This window comes from Stylophora pistillata, chromosome 4 (assembly GCF_964205215.1).
Source record: "Stylophora pistillata chromosome 4, jaStyPist1.2, whole genome shotgun sequence".
Classification (NCBI taxonomy): Eukaryota; Metazoa; Cnidaria; class Anthozoa; order Scleractinia; family Pocilloporidae; genus Stylophora; species Stylophora pistillata.
Window position 1 is genome coordinate 37,429,109 of NC_142522.1, and position 24,343 is coordinate 37,453,451.

Below are 24,343 nucleotides of genomic sequence, written 5' to 3' on the forward strand. Positions count from 1 at the left end.
GACATTTTTTTCTCTCTTTTAAGGCAAACTGATCACATCCCATTCAAACCTTTATAAATATAAAACGTTGCGCAACACGGTAAGAGTCACGTCCGCTTTTCTGTTAGTGAGCTTGGGCTGCCTGTGTCCTAGTATGTGTTTCATTCTTATCCTCTGCAGCTCAGAAAAAGGGGAAAAGTGCATCTCTTAAAGTAGCTGAAAGTAATGCATCGAAAAACACAACGATGCTGCGCCGTTTAAAGATCACTCGGTTATGCGTGATTGCGTTTCAGTCTGCTTCGAATATTGTACCGTGGGTACCTTTGCTAGGCTATTGTTAAATAAGACGGAACTTGACCTTTCCACGTGCTTTTAAGCCCGCAATTTAAGGATAAAGCTTACAGTAGACCGTTTTATTTTGTATCCATAATTTTAGACAAGCATTCAGCTGAAATGAGTAAGAGTTGTTCCGTGGAAACAAAACATCTTCCACCCCTCCCATACTGAGACTGGGTCTGCCCAGTTCCTCTCTAAAGGTTTTGTCAAAGGTCCATTTTCATCCGAGATCCTTTTCAGTCGTTTGTTTTTGTTTTGGAATCGCGCTATTGTTAAATGGCGAACTCTGATAGTCATTCACAAACTCTATAAAAAAGAAAAACAAAGATTTGGTGTAGAACACAGTAAACAAATTTGCAGCTAAATATTTGAGACTGAAAAATCATAAATCGAGTCTGTGTATAAAACTTGTACAAAGCTTACTTGATGTTGAAGGAAATTGTTCGGCTTCAACATAGTCCCGTCTATTAACTATGGCTTCAACACTAAATAAAATATAAACAAATAACCAATACTGGCCAAAACGGATTTACTTTACGCATTTCAATTATAGAATAATGACTCGTACAAATGAGTTCGCTTACATACATATCTCAGGATCTCAAGTAAAAATCAGTCAAATAATTATTCTCACCTCGAAAAAATCGGGCGACCCTAAAAGCCGGAACGGCGGAATGGCAGAATGGCGGAATGGCGGAAAATGACCCCAAATCCTAAAACACGGAACGGCGGAAAATGACCCCAAATCCTAAAACACGGAACGGCGGAAAATGACCCCAAATCCTAAAACACGCGTGACTAAAATTAAGTGTTATTAATTTTTTTCTTTTACTGAGTGGTATAAATAATAATGAACCATTATGCATGAAAGATAGCTGCGTTTTCGCGTTGTTAACCTGTTTAGTTACCTTTTGTTATGCAAAATTTGCCATGAGTTTTAGTCGCGGCATAAAAAGTCGCACAGCATGTGAAAACCAACTCGACATACCACATTACAATAAACAATTGTAACTTTGACACGTTTCCTGGTCACGTCTGCATTGATTTATTGAAACAATAATATCTCATATGCTTGTAAATGTGAGAACATCACAGGAACGTTTTCAGGCTTCTCAAAATATGACAACGTTCAGCCCTAGCTCCAAACTTAGACTAGCGTGAGAGCAAGCCCTCGTTACGAGCCCTTCAATACGAGCGTCTTTTCATCCACGACTAAGTTTTGGGACTTGAGTAACACTAGTTGAAGCGAGGTTTGCAGTGTGTCACGCGCGTGGGAATTTCTCATGGCGTGAAAAGACAAAAGAAAGTTAGCAGAAGGAAGCCGTCAAGAAGAATTTGAAGAATTTCTTCGCGACCAGGTGTCCAAAACACTACCATCCTTCTGTGAAATTTACGGCTTACATATCAGCGGAAGAAATAAACTTTCTAAACAAAAAAGGGGCTATTTCACTAATTCTTCTAATTTGCATGGTGAGAATAGATCCTGTCACTAGAACCCCGCTAACTCTAACCCGGCGACCCAATTTCCAATTTCGTGGGGATAAATGAGCCAAGCGCTTGGTGTCTTTGTACAAAATTTGTGCAACATGCCCTGCTATCCGTTCCGTGTTTTAGGATTTGGGGTCATTTTCCGCCGTTCCGTGTTTTAGGATTTGGGGTCATTTTCCGCCGTTCCGTGTTTTAGGCTTTGTGGTCATTTTCCGCCATTCCGCCATTCCGCCGTTCCGGCTTTTAGGGTCGCCCAAAAAATCTGCCCGGAGTCTCTAGTTCCATCGTAGGAACAATGCAATAACATTTCTACAAAAGCACCGTGTCTGTAGTGTTACCGAAACCCATTGTTGTTTTCCTTGCCCTCCATAAATCATTCACAGACTCTCGAAGTCGAATAACATTTGCCGAGCCGGGCAGACTCGGCCTTCCTCTAGACCGCTTCTTCGGCTGCATCAACTTTTCAAATGACGTTGTTCACCGTCATACATGTTAGAATTAAAAACTATTTACTGATATGGATACTACGATAGTTTGTTGTTCAAACATGATTCAAGATGGAACTTTGAAAGACCTAATTAGTAAGATGGAAGGAGATATCAAAACGATTCCGCAACTTCGAGGAAAACAGCGTATTTTTCATATATGAAAAATGATCTGGGCGCGCAAGGCATCTCGGTTGAAAATGGGCGTTTAATGTTGGCTACTTGGTTTCCTGTTTGGCTTGTTGTGATCAGAGAATGGACAGGAACTGACCACGTACTGTAGGGATGATAGCCCATGTAGTAAATTGCCACTTAGCTACATATCAAAAGGCAACCACGGTTTATAACATCATATTTACGTTTAGCCAGAAGTCTATCCGTGCAGATAAACTCAATTGATGAAGGCACTCATTCGATCGTTTGTATTATGTGACTTCTTAACACATCTCAAGTCTAGCTAGCAGCAAGTATGGACCTCTTTCACTGTTATTTATGAAAAATTTCAAACTGTATCCAACTATCCAAGCGTATTATATTCTATGCAGCTCGACCACTATTCATAACGGAAGGAAGCAGATTTTCCCGTTCTAGACCTAATACTGATCGGAATGTTCGTTAACAGGTCACTTAAATCGCGTATGTGATTGTAATTGGGGACCAGTCATTACTTTATTATCACTTATTTTCCCGAGACTTAATTTCCGAGATTTTCGCGATTTAAAAAAATTCGCAAAATTAAAGTCCCTTCGCGACGTAGAAAGGAATGACAAGGACGCATCAAAACCAGTTGCTAGACACTATAATTTACCTAATCATTCTAAGAAACCTTATGGCAATCTCCGGTCTTTCCTTACAATTAGGTAGCACGGAAAGCCGCAAAACTCTTGAACAAAAGTTTATCTTTCAAATCGGCACTCTTAATCCCACAGGTAACAACGAACGCTTTTCATTCCACTAATTTATTCGTGTTTTTCTCGTCACCATATACCGAATGCAAATATGGCGTCCAATTTGAATTGCCATTGTTCTAGACTGACTAGCCTCTCACACATGTCATAATCCTTTTGTGTTTCCACGTGAAGACCCAGTCAGTCCAGAACAGTGGCAATTCAAATTGGACGCCATATTTCCATTCGGTGTATGTTCCCACAATAACGTAGCTCCGTCATGACGAGCTTTGCTCAAGAAAAAAATTCTCAGCAGGCATCGTAAACTGATGCCGAGGTTTGGGGAAGAAGGCGTTGGGTGGATGTCATCACATTAATTACACCACAATGTAATTATACAGATTAGCGCCCACGAATCCACGAGAGATACGCGATTGCGTGCGAGTTAACGCGGGGTCATCTGTTGGCGATGAAAATCAAAATCATGAAATGAAATTAAGTTTGTTGTGCGCGTACCCTGGTCCCAGAGGTTCTCTTCTCTCTACCGGAGTACGAGAATTCGGCGCAAAGCGCCGACCAACGAGCTGTAAAGCAGCGAGCGGAGAGAACCTCTGGTCAGGACCGTTGAGAATCTCACTTTCATGCCACCAAGCTTCGGGTGACAGCCATCAATCACGCCCCTTTCCGATAACCAATCAGAGTAAAGTATTAAAATACCTCTGGGGGTAGGTGTAGTGTTTTTACTTGTATCTGGAGTGGGCGTGGGGAATATATTTTGTTTCGTGGCCGTATTTACAATATCTGTCAAAATATTTGCTACACGTGCCAAATGACAAGCTCGCATGTAGTACGAACTCCAACAAAAACCCCGATTAAAATCTACTTCCCTCGGGCAAACGATTATTGCCGATTTTGCAACGAAAACGTCAAGATAAATGGCTATTCTCAATTGAATATTTTCACCGAGAAGAATCGAGATTTTCTGCGCCGCTTTAGGCTTGTTGTGAACGCCAAAGTTGAAATCAATTCCAAGGTCTCACAAGTGCTCTATAACAAGTGCTACAGGCCTGTCCTAAAGCATGAAAAGGCAGTTAGTCAATCCGAAGAATTACAAGAGTTCAGAAACAAATACAAAGTAGTAAACATAGATGTCGGAGAATTGACGCGACGCAAGAGATGTGCGAAAGATTCTCCTTGTAAATCACCGAGAACCGCAAGAACACCGAGTTCACCAGCGACGAAAACATTTGAACGAGTTCGCAACCCCAAAAGTAAAAGAAAGATTATTTCCATGGCTAATGATAGTGCTGAAAGGGACGAAGAAGCTGTATTCGTAGGGCAACCTCGGAATGCATCACCTACGGAGGTGAGAAGTTTGCAATTATTGTATGTTGCTAGAAGTATGTGAGAATATTATTGATTTTATTTGCTTCTCTTCTTAGGTACGCATTTACTATCCGTCTGGTCTAGTTAAGAAAATAGTTAGCGCAAAAAATGGTTCCAGCATTGTAAGACAAATTTGTTTACAAGAATACAATGGAGTGATAAATTCTGTCTGGAAGCATCCCGAACTCAAGACTTAGATAATCGACAAGATCTATGTGGAGATCAACAAAGAATCAAGTGCACTGTGCAGCACCAAAGATCCATCGATACTGAGAAAAACGAAAGCAAGCGATTCGATCGAATTTTCAATTTCTGCGCTAATTATTGCATTCCGAGGACAACATACATTCCTTCTAGCAACATACAATAATTGCAAACTTCTCACCTCCGTAGGTGATGCATTCCGAGGTTGCCCTACGAATACAGCTTCTTCGTCCCTTTCAGCACTATCATTAGCCATGGAAATAATCTTTCTTTTACTTTTGGGGTTGCGAACTCGTTCAAATGTTTTCGTCGCTGGTGAACTCGGTGTTCTTGCAGTTCTCGGTGATTTACAAGGAGAATCTTTCGCACATCTCTTGCGTCGCGTCAATTCTCCGACATCTATGTTTACTACTTTGTATTTGTTTCTGAACTCTTGTAATTCTTCGGATTGACTAACTGCCTTTTCATGCTTTAGGACAGGCCTGTAGCACTTGTTACAGAGCACTTGTGAGACCTTGGAATTGATTTCAACTTTGGCGTTCACAACAAGCCTAAAGCGGCGCAGAAAATCTCGATTCTTCTCGGTGAAAATATTCAATTGAGAATAGCCATTTATCTTGACGTTTTCGTTGCAAAATCGGCAATAATCGTTTGCCCGAGGGAAGTAGATTTTAATCGGGGTTTTTGTTGGAGTTCGTACTACATGCGAGCTTGTCATTTGGCACGTGTAGCAAATATTTTGACAGATATTGTAAATACGGCCACGAAACAAAATATATTCCCCACGCCCACTCCAGATACAAGTAAAAACACTACACCTACCCCCAGAGGTATTTTAATACTTTACTCTGATTGGTTATCGGAAAGGGGCGTGATTGATGGCTGTCACCCGAAGCTTGGTGGCATGAAAGTGAGATTCTCAACGGTCCTGACCAGAGGTTCTCTCCGCTCGCTGCTTTACAGCTCGTTGGTCGGCGCTTTGCGCCGAATTCTCGTACTCCGGTAGAGAGAAGAGAACCTCTGGGACCAGGGTATTGTGCGCGTAATGGTCATAAAATACTGCGTTTTCTCTGTTTCTGCCTGTTTCCTTATAACGACATTTTTAATCACGTAGTCTTTCAAAGATCCTTCCTTTTCACAGAAGAGGCAATACCGGCGAGGCGCCGTATTCGAAAAGCCTCTCTTTCGATTATTTAGGTATGATTCTTTCGCTTGGTTTGCCATAAAACAGTAACAAAAGATATCGCAATTTTCATGTGCCGTACGACCTGAATAACAACCATATCGAATTTCCAGTATTGCGTCACTTGGTGGATCGATCAGTGTTCACGCTTTGCGATCGTAGTACACGATGTTATTGTTTTGGTACAAAACCTGTGGTGGTCGCACGACTTGGCCTCGTATCCTGGTTAAATTCTTATCAATATTATAATATTAAACCTCGACGAGATTTTTCATGTCGAAATGTCGAAAAGCATCATGTTTTCGATTTCGAAACCATTCGAAATGAAGTCATAGAGGCAGTCGGATTTTCGAAGTTCGGCTTTCCACCGGCTAACTTAACCACGCAGAGTCTTTGCAGGATTACAAGTGCCACACTTGACCCTTGCAAGCATTGGTATCTACTTTTGAAAGAGCTTTGTGACGTTCCTTTGCGTAAATATTTCATATGCGATGTATTTAAGATATTTCCCGACGAAATCCAAAGTGTGGCGACACGGGAACTTCAGCCGGCCAACTCATCGTTCGGAGTAGTGGGGTTAGCCAGGATTCCCGACCTCGTTCACGTTGTGTTCACGTTCTGTCTAATAGCTGGTCTATCTTCTTCGTAATGAACAATCCCCGACGAACTTATTAAATCTGCGGGATTTATGACTATCGTAAATCTGGTGAACTCCGCCACGCTAGACTTTGAGCCCGAAGGCGCGAAAAATTTATCTTTTGGCGCCAAACTCAGTCACGACTCCGAAGAGCTCGCTTCCTAACTTACCGAAAGATCAGCTAGAGTAAATTCCCTTGGAGTGGAACTGAAGAAGCTTCGAACACAGATTTCTCATCTCGAATCAGCATGGAGTCAATTTTACAGACCCTTTTTTCCACCTCAATGTTCGTACCTTATCGTGGTGAGGTGGCTTGAGTGCCTCAATGACCAATTGCAATACAATGCCTTTAAAGAATTCAACTTCAGTTGGTGGGCTGTATTTTCTGCAAGGTAGAGGCCAGACTAACACGGACTTTGTCATTGTAGTTATTGTTATGATTATTATAATTATCATTATTATTAATGATTTTGTTATTGTTATCATTATCTTTATGATTGTGATTGAATCATTTTCAAAATGAAATAGGCTGCTCAATGAGGATGGCATGCTGAGGCAAGTAGATTTTCATTTATTTACCCCCCTCCCCCCAAGTAGAAATTCAATTGTTTCTGATAGTTTTTCTCTTCAATAGATTGTAAGAATGCAGAAGATTTTCTAAGACACATTGTTCAGAGGGCTTGTCTTAAGTAGTTGTTTTCTGATTCAAAACCACCTGCCTAGTTCTGTTTCTCTTGGGTAGTTAGTCCATGGACTGTTGTTATCTGATGGCAGAACTAACAGGTGGATCTGTTTCTCTTGGGTAGTCAGTCCATTATGGGCTGTTGTTATCTGATGGCAGAACCACCAATCTGTTCTGTTTCTCTTGGGTAGTCAGTCTATGGACTGTTGTTATCTGATGGCAGAACCAGTCCCTATTTTTTTCAGCTCTATGCTGTCAGTCTTTTATGGACAGTTATTTTTATCTGATGGCAGTTTTAGCTTGCTCTTTTTGTTTTGAAAAATGTGTTGCTTAAGCTGTTTGTAACGTATCATCTGTTATTAGTCGGAGGCACTTTGGTCAATCAATGCTATCATTGTCTTCATTATTATTATAATTGTTAATTCAGCTGCTACTCTTCTCTCTTTGCCACAGGGCCCGCTACAGACAGCACTAGCTTAATGAAGTCCCAAAACCTTTCACAATGAGCCAACTCAAGAATTGCAGTCCTGAACAGTTTTTGGAGTTTTCCTGGCTTTTCTTGAGATTATTTTGTCTCAGTTTCAATTACTTGGATACTCATTCAGCTAGACTAACAATAACACTATTTTGTTCATAGATAAACATTGAAATAATCATAATAGTAATATAAATGATTAATAATGATTTGTTATTGTTATCATTATCATTATCTTAATGATTGTGATCATCATTTTCAAATTGAAATAGGCTGCTCAGTGAGGATGGCATGCTGAGGCAAGTAGATTTTCATTTAATTCCTCCCCCCTCCCCCCAAATAGAAATTCAAGTGTTTCTGATAGTTTGTCTCTTCAATAGATTGTTAGAATGCAGAAGATTTTCTATGACACATTGTACAGAGGTCTTAAATAGTTGTTTTCTGATTCAAAACCACCTGCCTAGTTCTGTTTCTCTTGGGTAGTTAGTCCATGGACTGTTGTTATCTGATGGCAGAACTAACAGGTGGATCTGTTTCTCTTGGGTAGTCAGTCCATTATGGGCTGTTGTTATCTGATGGCGGAACCACCGATCTGTTCTGTTTCTCTTGGGTGGTCAGTCTATGGATTGTTGTTATCTGATGGCAGAACCAGTCCCTATTTTTTTTCAGCTCTATGCTGTCAGTCTTTTATGGACAGTTATTTTTATCTGATGGCAGTTTTAGCTTGCTCTTTTTGTTTTGAAAAGTGTGTTGCTTATGCTGTTTGTCACGTATCATCTGTTATTAGTCATAGGGTGACTTTGGTCAATCAATGCTATCATTGTCCTTAGTATTATTATTATTAATTCAGCTGCTACTCTTCTCTCTTTGACACAGGGCCCACTACAGACAGCACTAGCTTAATGAAGTCCCAAAACCTTTCACAATGAGCCAACTCAAGAATTGCAGTCCTGAACAGTTTTTGGGGTTATTCTGTCTTTTCTTAATTTGTTTTTGCCCCAGTTTCAATCGCTTCGATACTCATTCAGCTAGACTAACAATAGCACTATTTTGTTCATAGATAAACATTGAAATAATCATAATAGTAATATGAATGATAATAATAATGATTAGATTAATGGAAATAATCATAGGAATTATAACCATCAGGATAATGAACATTATTTCTCTAACTATTGTAAATATTTTTATCATTATTATTATTATTATCATTATTGTTATCATTGTTATTATTATTATTATCAATGTTATTATTATTTCCATCATGAATTATTAGAGATCCTTGGAAAAAAATGATCTATAGATCCCTCCAACTCATTATTCTTTCAGTTAAGTGAATTAAGACTTTGTGAACAGTTACTGCTTTATTCTGTCATTCCTGATGACCATAGAAATGGTGAAAGTCCACAGATATTATCCCTTTAAGAGTTTCTCCAGGTGTTTTTTTTTCCTCTGAATTTGGTTACAACAGAATGAAGGGCATCAGAGTATAGTGCGCCCAGCTAGACATGAATTGCATTAATATTACAGGGTCATTTTGCTGTATTCAGGGTTTAATCTTAGCCTTCTACAGACAAGTTTGTTCCTCTAAATGCAAAACACATTTTATCGTTTTTTAAAACAAACTTACAAAAACTGCCAAGAAACAGCTACTAAATTTATGGAAACATGACGAACAAGTCAACTAGACTGTGTACTACACATCATTGAAATCAAAGTATCACTTTAGGAACATAAAATCGCAAGATCAGTTTCCCATTTTTAGTGCCTGAGAAAAGATCAGGCCACCAGATTACTTCAAATTCTCTGGTTGCTCGTCCATCTCAATTTCCAACAACCATTTTAGTTTACTGGGTGAGAATCGTGCTTGATTTCTTGCCCCATGCTCTTTAATTGGCAGCCTGTAAAGCTTGTTGAGAGTTTAACAGCTACTACTTGCAGCAACCTCCATATTCCCCCGATAGCTTTTCTTAACTCTAATGGTACAGAACTTTGATGACTCAGACCAGAAATAACATCATTCACTCTACCATCCCTGTAATAAAAAACTTTGGATTTTTCTCTCCATACAGGGGGCCGCAAATGTATTTTTACCCTCGCACGTTTATAAAAGCATTCGGCATGCCTGCTAACAAAGCTTGGATGTATGTTTCAGGAACTTAGTATCTTTCAACTCGACACCATTTGCCTGAAACCAAAATAATAATTACGAAAGTTAAGAGATTATTTACTTCTGGAGTGAAATGTACTTAACTGATTTGCCCTTTCAAACATAAACCTGAGTTATCAGGTTTTGTCAATCACAAAATTACACGCCGGGTTATTAGTATCCCTTGGGGACCTTCCTATATTATCATAAATATCTGAGACAAGCAGGTCATTTAGCTAGGTAATCTATGTTAAAAACCGCGCTGTACAGCACTTAGAATTATTTTCCTCACTCATTTTTCTCACACTGCAACTGTGCGTACTACGCAATTATTACTACGCAGTCATATCTGGTGTCCAATTGGGAGAAGAGCTTATTATTTTTGTATTAGAGGTGAATTGCGATTTCTTGTATGTCCCCTATTTCGTCGAAGAAAAGCTCGAACAAATACTGAAAGTAATAAGTAAGTCACTATGAACAACTAGTGCAAAGTGACAGCACTATCGAGCCAAACTGAGAACTGTTCTTTAATGATTTTTAACATGAACCACCAATTCTTACTATTTTTAATTTCTGCGTTTTAATAGACTTTGACATGTTCTTGAGAAGATATTAAATCGGTTAGCGTTGTTGTTCCCTTCTAAATTATTTTGGTGGAAGCGCCTCAGAAGACACTGGTTTAACTAAAACCATGTTGGGCGACGTTACATTTTGACTGCACAACCCGCAATTAAATTTAGTTTTAACAGCTATTCGAGTGTGTGAAGAACGGAAAAGAGCAAAATTACAAACCATCGGCCTTTCGATGCACGGACGAATGAAAACTTTTTACAATTCCACTTATCCATTGCTTGTAACTGATAGACCTTGTCCTTATTCTTGCGGGAGGCCGTACAATTTGTTGTCCATTGTAGAACTTGGCAAACTTAGCGCACTCTGCCTCGAACGCAACAATGTGATCTTTCGATTCTCTATCTCACTAGCGGAGTTGTTGTGTTGAACATGGACGAATAATACATCGCAGCGTGTCTTGTAGATAGCTAGAGATGCCATGCATGTTTAGGATAAGCGCTGAATATGGACGAGCGTTAAAGCCGCCACTGAAAAAGCACAATCGACCATTTTTCATTGTAAGGATCAGGTCTTTCACACAGCTGTCAGAATTAAAGAGAGGAAGAACGTCGATCTCGCTCACCTAAGTACACCACGAGCGGCGACGATGATCAAACACCTGGAAGATCACCGTGGTGTCCCTCTACTCTTTGGTATCATAACCAAGAGCGAGCCCTTTCGACTTGTCACTAAGTTTTATGGTTTATAAAACAAAGGCCCCGCTCTACACAAAGCCTTAAAGAATGAAACACTAGCAAAGCTTACTTAGCTTGGAATTATAAAAATTTCCTTTCTTAAAAATCAAAGATTTTCATGGTTACCGTAACTTCGTATTTTTCCAAATTTCCTCTTTTACATGTTATGCTGTTTTGCATTTTCTTCAACGTATAATTTAGTTCAGCGTCGATCATTTATCATCCTTAGAAGAAAATATTCTAATCTTTACGTTTAACTATAAAATTGCTTTGGCTTACATTCTCCTTAAAAGGAGCGTTAAATTAAACATGAGTTGATTCCACGCGAAGGTTTTACCTTGAAAAATGCCTGCACACGAGAGACACCGACATTACCGCGTGTCCCTTTCTGGAAAACATTCGTGTTATGACAAGAAAGGTCAGCTTAAGGGTTTTGAGTTACCCAAACTATGCAATTTTGACGCCGAAAAGTGCCAAAAAGTAATTACAGAAACTTCATCCGCAACACCTTGAACGTGCAGTGGGCGCGAACTGAGATCTTCTCTTACAGTTAATAATTGCCAGGCGGAACTCAGATCCGGCTTAGCCTAATTTGCATAAATTTTTTTGGTGGGCAAAGCTCGTCATGCATGCATATCAACCCACACCGTCAACCCACAATTACTCCATTCGCTCTGAGGAAGGGCTAACGCCCGAGACGTCAGCTTTTTTACTCGTTACGGTGGCCAATTTACAATTTCAACTTAGTTGATATAACCAAACTACCTTGTTACCTCCATTGACACAGCACCACAGTTTCTTTAGAAACTTTCAGCCTTTATTCCTATGTTCCATAGCTGACCAAATAAATTCGTAACAACAGGTGTCTAAAAACGGCAGATTTATTCACAAATCTTAATATTTGTGGAGATGAGATATCAGTCCAAGTTAAAGTTTGTTTCAGCTAAGTACAATAACAAGTAGATGCAGTGGTTCACTAAAATTTAGCATGGTAAATCTTATTTTGTTCGTTGAAAATAAAAGATGCAAATTTACCTAAACTTTCTTATCTTTTTAGATCTCATTCCGACCATGGTGTAACAATATGCTCTAATAGCGAAAAAACTAGCCCTTATAAACTGTCATTCCGATGACTTCACAGATCGTGAACTAATACTTACAACTTCACTGTAGCCTGAATCAGAACAGTGACCCCAATCTCCCCAAACACATAAATGATGTCTCAAATCAGCTTCAATACGATTACCGTAGCTTCCACTTTCATCTGCCAGTCAGTTCAAATAAGCAATGTTATCACGATGAAATATACTTCCCTGCATTCATATCAGTACGATTACAGTTTCATGATATCTTTCTTCACACATGCATTAATTGGCATGTACATATCACCCATGGGAAGGGAGGACTCCTTAATTGAAAAGGACTGGAGTGCTCGTCACACCTTTTAGGGGTTAAAAAAGGCACGTTTGGTACCTCTCGGGCTCTTAAGCCGCAAAAGGTCCACAGCAGCAGCTTCTGTGATCCCTTTTAGGGTATTGTGTCAAAAAATTTGTGACAGTGTGTTGTTGCAGAATCTGTGCCTCTCAGGGGTGAAACCACGCCCACAAACCAGGACCTTGGTACCCCTTAGTATTTCTTTTTATAACCACTGCGCACCATGAATGTTCAACACTCGTAACAGCACGTCTACCTGTAGCCCGACTAACGATCTTAGATCGTCTTGTTTGTAGTTCAATTCCCGGAAAATTACCCTGAACCAACTTTCTTAGAACCGTAAATGATTAAGCAAGTCAAGAATCAAAGATTAATAGAGTGTAAAAGCTAGTTCGATAATGTCACAATGTAAGCGGAAACATACTCAGTAAAGGTTTAAAAAATACCCAGAGGGCAAATAAAGTAATGAGATCGATTGCTCTTACGATGAACTATTTCTTCCAACACTCAATGAGGCTGAGGAAGGGGGGGAGAGGGGGGATATTTAACTTTTCGCGCCAGCTGATTTCTTTGCGCATATTATGTACGGTTTAGGTTCTGTCCTGGTGTACCGGTTCACAAGGGAATTACCATTGTTCTTTCTTTGTTTAGGAGTTATCGGTTAGCTATTGTGTATTGTTTGGTCTTTTGTATTGGCTCTTGTGAACCGGTACACGAGGACAGAACCACGGTTTACGGTCAAGTCGCCCGAAAATCATCTCGCCCGAAGTCTTGTCGCTCGGAACCAGAGTCATGTTACCCGAAATTCAAAGTCATGTCGCCTGATATTTTGAGTCATGTCGCCCGAAATTTCATATTGCTCAAAAAGATTCCAAAAGTGCTAATACGTTAAAAAGCTAGTCAGAGTGAAATGTGAAACTCAGGTTGTTCGTTTCGCTGTCGTTCGATATCACGGAGAAAGTATTCCTAAAATAAAATAGTAATATCAGTTACAGTATGGTTTTCACTGTTGTTATTTTATATGTGGAAGCATTCTGTTTTGAAAGAAGGTCCACATCATTATGATTGGGACAATGGAAAAACTCCGCCATCTTGTATACAGCATGTGCTCGAGAATCATCACATGGTTGCCAGCAACTAAACCTAATTACACGCGAGGACATGTGGGTTGTCCAGGTGACACCCGCCCCTTGAAAACAAATTCAAATGCTAACTTAAGGTAACTTTGTTATTAAAAAAAAATACTTATTACACGCGACTATTCCTTTTAAACTAGAACAATAATAATTATCAGTTTCCTAAACGCAAGCGAAGTCTTTCTTTAACTTCTTATTTGTAAAGCTTAAGGTTAGCGGACGAAAACATATTACAAGTCGGAATGAGGTGGCTTTTATTAATTTACTCTCTTCTATATGGTGAACCGGATCAAAATTTACATTCGACTGGTTGAGGAATCAAGGTACGACTGAACAAGTCGCGATAATTCATGCTGTAAAAGTCCCATGTTGTGTTTTATACGATAAATCAAACTAAGAGAACTTGGTGTATTTTTCTGATATGTGTAAAAAATTTAATGCAAATGCCATTTGCGAATTTTCTTTCGATGGCGAACTCAGCTGACCTAGAGAGCACTATTCTTATTTAAAGACATGTAAATGAGTGGTCAGGTATTCTGAAGTTTAGCCCAGCACGCCATCTTTATTTTGAAATTTTTTTTAAACCAACCTGTCTGGGTGACTTTTTTTTATAAAAAAGATAAAGAGAACCTCAAAAAAAGTTTGTGGCATTCTGTAAATTACACTTAGCACTGGCGGTGATACCTGCCCTCAAATTCAAACTCTCCATCGAAGTCATAAGTATCTTCATGGTAGTTTCGAGCAGCGTGAGCCAAAGCTTCCTTCGTGAAAACTCTTGAATGCATTCCACCAGGATTTGTAGCAGAAGAAGACCGGTTATCACCGTAATTTATTTATTTAATAGCTTCGCCGACTGGCAGGGACACCGCAACAGCTTGCGCCAATGGGCTCCTTGCACTAAGAAGTCACGTGATCTTTTCCGCCATGTTGGAGGGCAGACAAATCGGTTGCTACGGGAAACAATAGCTGCCTCGTGAGACGACGAAAGGTGAGTGACGCAAATATTTGCTCTACTTGCTTCTTTGTTTCGGAACAAAACGATCTTTATCCACAAGGAACTCTCAAATAGAGCGACTGTAATAGTTGCAGATCTACTGATGTATTTGATTTGTCGGAAAGCTCCATATTTGCTCGTGTTTTCGCGTTCGTATAATCCGCACTTTGCGAACTGGTATGTCTATCTTTTTTTTTTTAACTCCCTTTCAACGCCGGTTTTGTCTATTTTTTAAGTTGATATTGTTAGGCGATGATAGTCGAGTCAATTTAGTTTCCAGAATGGTAGCGAATAAAACATTTCTGAGTGAAGGTGAGAAAAAATAAGTTTGTTTACTTGTATCCTCATTATATACTGGTTCTATTTCAGATAAAGAGATCACAGAGTGTTGTGGAATTTTAGATCTTTTGGAGCCTAATAATAGTGTGATGGCTGACAAGGGTTTTAATATTGATGATCTGTTATGTAGTAAAGGGGTAAAGCTAAACCTTCCACCATATCTTTTAAATCGTGCACAGTTTTCACCAGAGGAAGTCAAAGAAACAAAAACCATAGCCTAAGTCCGGATTCATGTGGAGAGGGCCATACGCCGAATTAAAGAATATCATCTTTTCGACAATGAAATTCCTTTGTCACTTTTGGGCACTGTTAATCAAATGTGGACAGTGGCATGTTTGCTTGTAAATTTTCAGGGACCATTAATTTTGAAAAATAATCTGTCTTAGCAAGTGCCACAGGGTGTTATCATTATACATATTACAATAGACCACTTTTATAAATGGCTGCTGGATTAATATTCTTTTGTTTAAATTCAAATTTGCCTAGGTGGCCTCGTTCTCCAGTACAAAATTTGAAAGAATACATTATCTCAAGCGAGGCCACCCAGGCAAATTTAAATTTAAACAAAAGAATATTAATCCGGCAACCATTTATGAAAGTGGTCTATGATGCAAGTGTTCTTACAAAAAAAAGTTAAAATAAAACATGTCAACCTTATCCTTACATTCTGGGAAAAAATAGGATCAAATACTGCTCTTTGGAAAAAAAAAAATCATCACTGATGTAACACAAAAAGTCACACCAATCCAGGCCAGAAGTACCTAATTGGCATTGCACTTGTAAATAATATGCATGTTGCTTGTTTAGGGTTAATTCATTTGAAATGGGGTCATTCTTAAGGTAAGCCAGATCATCTAAGCTGGTCGTTCCTTCCTGGACAAACTTTGTCTCAAAGAAGCCATAGGGACTTGCTGAACCATTTTGAGCTGCCTCAATATCTTAAACCTTCCTGTCTGGAAAACTTCCAAGCCAGGGGCATTTTGGATTTATTACCAGTCCACTTGAGTACAAGTTTACCATCCCTTTCTTTGCTTTAATGGCATACATGGATGCTGCTCTACCCCCCATTTCTATAGCTGGTTCATAGCAGCTGTCTGTACAAGCCTAGATGGCTGAAGTTGTTTGACAAGAGTATCAAAATTAGAAATTCTCTTTGCCACTGTTCAAACTTGCTTGCAGTGATTCTTTTTTTTGTTAATGAATATCAAAGGTCACTTTCATCCTGTTCTCTCATTTTTTCGTCTAAAGCATGTACCATCTCTAAAGTGACTGACGGTGACTCTAACTTTGCTGATTTGTTGCTGTTCAAACAAATTGACTCATTGTTCTTAAACCTTTAACCTGCATTAGGAAGGGGTAGCTTGGAAAATGAGGTGTGGGCAGAACCATTTATGACATATTTTTCTGTGAGCCTTGCATTGTTGGTAAGATATTACAGACACCTTTGGCACCATTCCAAATTTGGTTTTTACAGAAGTAAGATGTGAGCTTGCAAAGTTTTCCAGATCTGGTAACAAACTCCACAGCAAAGGCTAAGGATTTAGATTTTTGAGTTTAGCTTTTTGATCAGGGCCCAGAATATGATACTGGGATGCAGATGAGTACGGAGTGGTTTTAATGAATTTATTATAGTTTGCACCCTCCTGAGGCATCTTCACCATCAAGGTGTCCACACATTGAGGATTTATGTGTTTCCCTCTGGGAACATTCCATTGCTGCGCCATCATAGTATATGTCAGATCATCAGGTAAGCTCTTTAGCCCAAGTTGCTTAAAGTGTGACAAGTAAAAAAGAAGGCCCACAACATGGTGACAAATCCCTCCGACACCTGCTACACAAGAACACTTTCCAGACACTGTTGTTTGATCCATACCAATTATCTCTTGAAGGGAATGTGGTGTTTCATTCTTCTTCATCGATTTGTAGCATTTGGCCAAAATAAATGCCTCCGAGTCACTATATGTAACTGAAATTTGTAAAATTAATTTGGATCAGTCTTTAGCACTTTTTAAGGAATGGTTTCATAACATGAAAGGCGAAAACATCAGCAACTTTCAGGAGACTACACCAATTTATTTACCAGTGCACTTACTTTTGATGTTATGGAGATATCCTGGTTCTGCAAAATATTTGTAAACTTTTGCAGTGCTTTCACATCCCGTTGAACGTGTTGCATATTTCTCTACATCGATGAAGGTTATACTCGGTAAACGTGTGGGTCCACAGTTGGATTACTGAGAAAATCAGTCCAATCAAAGAAAGCTAAATAGTATCAACCTTCGGTAAGTTTCGCATTTTGTAGACATGCAACTAGTCTAAAATTCTTGACAATCTTTACCTAACCCAAAGAAAGAGAAGAACTCTTGCGAAAAATCGAATAAATGAATGAATGAATCAATTAGTTGATAGGATTAAGCTTAAATAAACTTTCGCCTGCCATTCGTTTGTTCCCGACGCGTTAGAAGTCAAAGTGAATACAATTGCTCGATCACAGAAGCTCTTTGGACATTATACAAATTCGACGAGTGGATAAAGATCGTTTTGTTCCAAAATAAAGAAGCTAATAGTGCAAACATTTGTGTAACTGACCTTTCGTGACCCCACGAGGCAGCCACAGTTTCCCGTAGCAACCGATTTGTCTGCCCTCCAACATGGCGGAGAAGATCACGTGACTTCTTAGTGCAAGGAGCCCATTACTGCGGGCCCACTGCTCCTATAATTTCCTCGTATAATTGTTACTTATAGGAGGAAATTACTTACCAGGCAAAAGAACGCTTCTATCCGATCGAGCCATTGCGAACTATCAGCTGCTGATTCTTCGCCCTGCGTCGCGTTTACTTCAGTGCAACATTACGAAATAATTTTGGAAGATTTTTTTGCGTTACGCTGAACTTCGGTCCATATGATTTCTCACGAAACTGCCCTTGGCGATCGTCCACTGCTAAGAGCTCCAACAGCTGAACTCAAAAGACAACAGAATGGATAACTGAGCAATTGTGAGATCAATGCCATGAAAAAAATCTTCGACAGTATATATCCCGGACAGATTGACTTGTAATTTGCATAATTATAGGGCATTTTCCGATGAGGTAGATTCTTTTTAAGGTCATGATTTCATATCAAGGATTTAAGAGATTCTGCTTCTTGTTGAAACGAAATTAATCGTTTAATGTTGCATTTACGATTAGGCCTAGCCACAAGTTGCCGTTGAATCCCATAAAAGTTACCAATAAAAGTGTCTAAAAGTTGCCAAAAAGTTGGTATTTTTTTCAAAAAGTTGCCGAAAAGTTGATGAATTTCCAAAAAGTTGCCGAAAAGTTGCTAAAAATTTTCTGCTTTTCGTACCTTTTTAGGGTGTTAAAGATTAAAAATTCGCACATTGCTTCTTATCAAAACATTATTTGTCAAAGCCTCATCTGCAGATTCATCTGAGTTGGATGTATTGGAATCACTGTAATTGTCCGCCATCTTGAGAAACGTACAACGTGATACTGCTCACTTCGTGGCAAGGCATCACAAAAATTAACCCATTGGGGGGAAGGGCCCTAATTATTGTATTTTAGAATAAATTAAATGTCTATCGAAAACTGACCGAAGTGGCTCGAAACGTGAAGAAAGTGGCTTCAAAGAATCTCAAAAAGCCCGAAGTTGCCGAAAATTCTAAAAGTTGCCAAAATTCTAAAAAGTTGCCGAAAATCTCAAAAGTTGCCGAAAAGTTGCCAAGCAACGTGTGGCTAAGCCTACTTACGATGATCTTAGAATGACGAATAGCTTGACCAAAATCAACTAGGCAGGAACAAACCAACCCGGCCCCTCCTCGATGAGTTTCTGCCCAGAACCTTTCTTCCCAGTCGGGTTTATGGGTTGGTTTTTTTGTTTGCGTAGCCATTGCGGAATATTTATATATCGAGGTAATGAGCACCGAGAATAAACTTAATCCTTTTTGACACAGTGCTGATATGTCATCACGTGTATTTTTTTAGGCCTCGTGACGTAGGTACGGGTGTAACATGACATGAGGTAGGTAATATTTTATTAGGTTGTAGATCTCTAACAACTGCTGCAGTTTGCAAGTGTAATCTTGGCTTGATCTAAGTGATGCGTTTCAAGAACATTGCATTCGCATTATTTCAATCCTTAAATCCGCTTTTTTTCTCTTACCTATGGTTTTGTGCGTTGTCTTCACGAATGATTTATTTGCATCTAGCCGAGTGTTCAGTAGTGACAAGAGAAAGAGTTGGTTGTCAACGGCCCAGAAACCCATTAGGATAATAATATGAATAATTGTGCCGTTTCGAACACAAATTGTAAGTATTGAAAATCAAGCAGCCTCCCGGGTTCGAGACCTGGCCGAGCAATTGCTTTGTGCCCTTGGGCGAGACGCTTTACTCTCATAGTGCCTCTCAGTAAGGGGTGGTGCCTCGCATGGGTCCTTGTGTCCCATTTGTACCAACCCAACTGGGTCTTCGACTTCTACTGCTGTAGATTCTTTTTTGTCTCAGTCTAGGTTCCAAACCTCTTACATTCACTATTTCAACAATTGTAACGGTCACTTTTGAACATGTATGTTGACTAGCATACGAAACGTCAAGTTGTATATAAAATGCATTGGAATACAGTGTTTATGACCGCTATTTGTCTTATTTTCTATGAGTCATACTCAATGGAGCCGTTAAAAAACAAAACAGAGCAAAACAAAACAAAACACAAAACATATTCCCGTGGGTTTTGTTCTTGTGTTTTAATATTCAGGCCGACAGTAGTCAAGATTTTCAATCCATTTGCGTCCTTTTCCTTCATATTCATTTACAATCGTTTACAATCGCTAAGATTTTGTGTATGGAAGGTAGAGGTGTGTTTTCTGTGTATTCAACCAGTCAACCTTCAAGACGCTTTTTTTTTTCAGGAATTCGTATCCCTTCAAGATTGTCACATTCATTGCAGGGTTTCTGCGCACTGGGAGCAAGGCACACAGGAATCCAGTCAGTTAAGAAAATGGTTGTGGACAATGCAATGGTTTTTAAACATGGAGTGAGTCGAAAAAACCAGACTGCCGTAAAGGTCGTGGAGGGCCACCAGAAAACTTTGCTGGATACGTAGGTTATAACCAGTCCGTGGGATGCAGTCCTTGATTCGACTCAGAATAAATTATGAGTTTATCTTCAGTCCGGGTTTAGAACTGACCAGATTTCTGGGTACTTAGAATTTATTAACTGACAAAGGAGATTGAATCTAGAGATTTCATCTTTTCGGGGAAAAACGAGAACAGAATATTCAAAATTTTTGTAAACCGGATAGGACTGCCTGAAATATATAAGCTTTCGGCTAGGCCTAGGCCTCTATCCTTCATCAGCAGATTGCTCCCTACTGCAGGAGGATTGTATCTTCCCCCATCAAGATTAAGGGTAAGGCGGTCTTGTTTGTGTTAATCACGTCTTTCACAGCCCTTTCGAACCACTTCGGTTCAATCGTCAAGATCTTAGAAGGCTCGAAGCTGACCCCTTGTTGTTAGCCTGCGGTGTTAGATAAATAAAATAAATCGTTTATTTAAAGCCGATAATAGAGTAAGTGGTGGCCCAATCTTCCGAGACGATGGCTCATGTTAAAAACATTCGACTCCAGATCGAATTGGAATTTGGAATGTTGGTTTTCGTGGAGGGAGGAAAACCGGAGGACTCGGAGAAAAACCCTCGGATGAGAACCAACAACAAACTCATCCCACATGTGACGCCAGGTCAAGGAATCGAACCCGGGCCACAGCAGTGGGGGGCGAGTGCTCTCACCACCGCGCCATCCCCGCTCCCCGTGTTTTAAAGGACCGTTCAATTTCTCCCACACAGCTTGCCTTACAATGATAAACCGCATCTGTCACTTTTTCTGTGTTAGGAGGATAAAGAGGATAAAATATACGAAATCGGAGTTGCACACAAATATTCTCTTAAAGTTCCTTTTGAGAAATTTTATTTCACAAACGGTCACGACGGGAACGAAACAAAAATAAATTAACAAAAAAATGCCTTAAGAGATCAATTTTTTACCTTCATAGTGTGTAGAAATCGATGATTGTAAAATCAATCCTTGTACGTCATGTTAAGTAAGTTAATTTTTTCTCTCCTTGTTCTGTCGCTTGTATAAGAATTCTCATGTGTTTTGGATACTATCGTGAGTACTTACTTCTAAGAAGTAAACAGTCCGACTGATTGATTAATATGTTAATTAACTGGATTCCTGACAAAGGACAGAGAAAGACAGAGAGAATTTTTTAAGACTAGCACCTTACTGACCGGACGCACAAAACCAACCAACTAAAACTGCAAGGTGATTAAAAGCTTGATTATCTGTTTTCAATTGATATATCGAATATCAGACCGATCAACTTATTACCCTCGTTCTTGGGTCTTCAGTTTGTCTAGAGGAGACTGCAACGAATCGGCCTTTTTCGCACTCTCTCTCGCTCGATTCATTTCTTCTTCTGCCTCCTTCGTTCTTCCAAGACCTCGAAGAGCTATTGACATGGCTTGGTGAGTGTGAATCAGCTCGTCCTGTGTGTCTAATACTTTTTCTTGTAAATTGACTGCCTTTTCAAGGAATTTGAGAGCGCTAAAAGAGATAAAACGTCAAATAATGAACTTTCTTATGTTTTTCTTCGTAAAGAGGTAATACATTTGTTAGGTACTTTGTGATTAATGTACGACTATTAAAAATGGCCTTTTGTAACAAATGAACACACCACGTGTGTTCATTTGTCAAAAAAGTCAACGTCAAGTCAACGTTAAGTCAACGTTCACTTCCTCCTCTTGGACTTAAAGGTGCTCCTCTAACCTTCAACTGGTGGATGATCCAAGTGAACTTGACATTTTGACAGAGTTACAATGATTACGAAAAAATCTTCAAGGGATCATTTGCGCCTCAGGATAAATGTTTTGCTTGCCTTGAGGCTGGTTACACCTTCATTTGCTGTAAACCTTTTGTTGGAAGGTATCAGATCTAGATATTGCTCAAGAATGTATAGACAAGTTTGTTTACTCACGTTTCATATTTTTCTTTCGCGCTGTACGCCACCCCCAGATCATAAAGGGACCTTGCAGTTTCCTGATGTTCCCCCAACATTTGCTTTCGGATTGAAAGTGATATCCTGTTGTATCTAATGGCGTTGTCATAATTACCCAAGGCGTGGTAACTATTACCAATCCAATTAAGAGTGGTTGCCGTAAAAGGGTGGTCACCAAGGATCTTTTCATAAACAGGAAGCACGTTTACTACTCTTGTAGAGATAGCCAGCATGTGGTTTCGTTGCACCATTTGAGAAGCTGTAGACAGAACAAAATAATAAACCAGCAGGGTGCGAAGTCGACCGATCAACCTCTTATTTTCAAAACTGCCAAGTTAGACCTTCTATAGCCTTACATATCGAGAGTAGTTTACGGGACTGGTGTGGGGCACGAAAACGGTCGTTTTACTCTTGCCACACAAAGAGCTATGTCACCGATATCCCTTGCTAAATGTTGCATCAATATTTCAGCTTTATACTTTAACAATTGTATTCGTAGTCAAATTTATGCAAGGTACTGCTGGACCTTACATCCTATGTTTTACAGCAAGGATTTCATTGAGATTGCTCTTCATACTTCTTATAAGGATATCTTTCACTTGGGAGCATTAAGAAATGAAATTACCACCAACCTGCTAAATCGTTGTAACATGCGGCTAACATGACATGGTCTTTGCCCTTCTTTAATTCCTCTGTTCTCTTTTTCCGCAATTTCAAGGCATTATTGAGGTATCCATAGCCCTCAGCAATGCGCCCCTCGCGAACATAACAGAATCCAAGCTTGCTCAAGCATTGGGCACGAGTGGTGTCCTTAACGTTCGTTAGTGTGGAATGAATGTCATTTGCCTCAATTAAAATTTCCTTCGCTTGACTCAAGGCTCTTGAACAAATGTGAGGGGTACATGTGCAGCTTGCCACTATTTTCATTCCGATGTTCGTCAAGCAAGCGCTGTAGAGATGCATGTGAGAGCGGCAAAGATACGCAAGCTTGCAAAAGAGGGACTGAAACTCTTGTTTGCGCATCACTTTCGCAAGAAATACAGCTGCCTTGTTGAGGGCCTTAATGCATCTCTCCCTTACGGATTGGTCAAGCTCAGAATGATCGTCTCCACAACAGGTCATAGCTTCTCGAATGTTGTCCTTTTCAGATCTGTACTGATCAATTGCCGACTTACAATCTTTAGTCAAGAATGTTTCGCAAAGAGTAACAGCCAAGTAACTGTAGTGACGAATGAAAGTTGATTTGGCTTCTACGTGATCAGGCTTCAGTGAATAGAAATCTCTAATGAAACGATCGAAGAAGTACTGGCAACTTCTTTTGTCGTAGTGAAGGAGGCTCTTTTGCTTAAGGCAATTCAGACACGTTTGTAAATCATCTACTACCGATGACCCAAAGACGTTTTCAAATTGCTCTTTGGTGAATCTGTATGGAAATGCAGAGGTCACGACAAGAATCTTCTGATTTTCTTTACTTAAGCGATCAAAACAGATTTCAAGACATTTATCAATGCGATCCTCATCAGCTAGAAAGTCAGGGCTCAGTTCTTTAACAAGGGCACTTGGTGAAGATGTGGAAAGTCTTTGAGCCAACATCTGAGGATTTTCTTTTATCAGAGTCGAGATTAGTGTGCAGATTAACCGGGGAATACCACCAGAAACTCTGACTAGGTCTCCAATCACATCGTCGTCAAGACTCTCATCACACTTTGTGAACATGGAGGCTGAATCTTCTTCATTTAGAGGCTTTAAATCAATCAGTTTCGTAGGAAAATACGAACTAAAATGATAGGTTTCTCTGGATGTAAGAATAAGTTGAATCTTTGATGTTTGTCCTATGTCTTTTAGAAAGGTAAGAAAGTCGTTTTTGGTATATTTACCACACGTTTTCTTGAAGTAATTTTTGGATTTCAATTCCTGGTGGTAATCATAATTGCTAACTTGATCCTCAAGATGCAGCAAGTTGTCAATGTTCTCAATAATCAGTAGCCCATTCTTTCTCTTCATGGAAGAGATGCTATGGAATACTTCACTTATTGGGTTCTCACCAGGAAAAAATCCAAAAGCCTCAACTATTTTGCTGGCTAAGTCCTCCACACAGTTGAAACCTCGTGGTTTAACATATGCCACGAACTTTCCACCTTCAATCATCCTATGAGCCACCTCAATTACCACGGATGTTTTTCCATATCCA

At 39.6% G+C, this 24,343-nt stretch overlaps 2 protein-coding genes, 2 long non-coding RNA genes and 1 pseudogene across 5 annotated transcripts in view; 2 read left to right on the forward strand and 3 right to left on the reverse strand.

The window, feature by feature from the left end:
• The first annotated feature begins 3,704 nt into the window (after positions 1 to 3,704).
• On the forward strand, positions 3,705 to 5,798 carry LOC148733573 (uncharacterized). Its single transcript, XM_088758546.1, has 2 exons — positions 3,705 to 4,541; positions 4,618 to 5,798. Exons 1-2 carry the CDS (start codon positions 4,005 to 4,007, stop codon positions 4,756 to 4,758), a joined length of 678 nt encoding a protein of 225 aa, XP_088614672.1. The 5' UTR covers positions 3,705 to 4,004; the 3' UTR covers positions 4,759 to 5,798.
• A 7-nt stretch (positions 5,799 to 5,805) lies between these two features.
• LOC148733574 (uncharacterized) lies at positions 5,806 to 9,809 on the forward strand. The gene is made up of 2 exons (XR_016000577.1): positions 5,806 to 6,977; positions 7,721 to 9,809. It is a non-coding gene; the product is annotated as an uncharacterized LOC148733574 (long non-coding RNA).
• LOC148733575 (uncharacterized) lies at positions 9,331 to 10,792 on the reverse strand. The gene is made up of 2 exons (XR_016000576.1): positions 10,684 to 10,792; positions 9,331 to 9,930 (listed from the first exon to the last, which is right to left on the reverse strand). It is a non-coding gene; the product is annotated as an uncharacterized LOC148733575 (long non-coding RNA).
• Positions 10,793 to 15,483: 4,691 nt separating this feature from the next.
• On the reverse strand, positions 15,484 to 18,569 carry LOC111328798 (uncharacterized; annotated as a pseudogene).
• A 2,476-nt stretch (positions 18,570 to 21,045) lies between these two features.
• The window catches only part of LOC111328787 (uncharacterized), an 8,848-nt gene continuing 5,550 nt past the window's right edge, over positions 21,046 to 24,343 (reverse strand). For both annotated transcript variants that reach the window (XM_088757660.1, XM_022933289.2), the window contains exons 6-8: positions 22,785 to 24,343; positions 22,132 to 22,411; positions 21,046 to 21,701 (exon numbers count right to left, since the gene is read on the reverse strand). The exon at positions 22,785 to 24,343 is cut by the window's right edge and continues 136 nt beyond it. In XM_088757660.1, the coding sequence (XP_088613786.1) occupies positions 21,482 to 21,701; positions 22,132 to 22,411; positions 22,785 to 24,343 (2,059 nt within the window). In that variant the 3' untranslated portion in view covers positions 21,046 to 21,481. The remainder of the gene's footprint in view (positions 21,702 to 22,131; positions 22,412 to 22,784) is intronic.

Coding starts and splice junctions, on each gene's coding strand:
- LOC148733573 (XM_088758546.1), top strand. CDS start 4,005: ATGACAAGCTCGCATGTAGTACGAACTCCAACAAAAACCCCGATTAAA. Junction 4,542..4,617: donor GGAATGCATCACCTACGGAG/GTGAGAAGTTTG, acceptor TTCTCTTCTTAG/GTACGCATTTACTATCCGTC.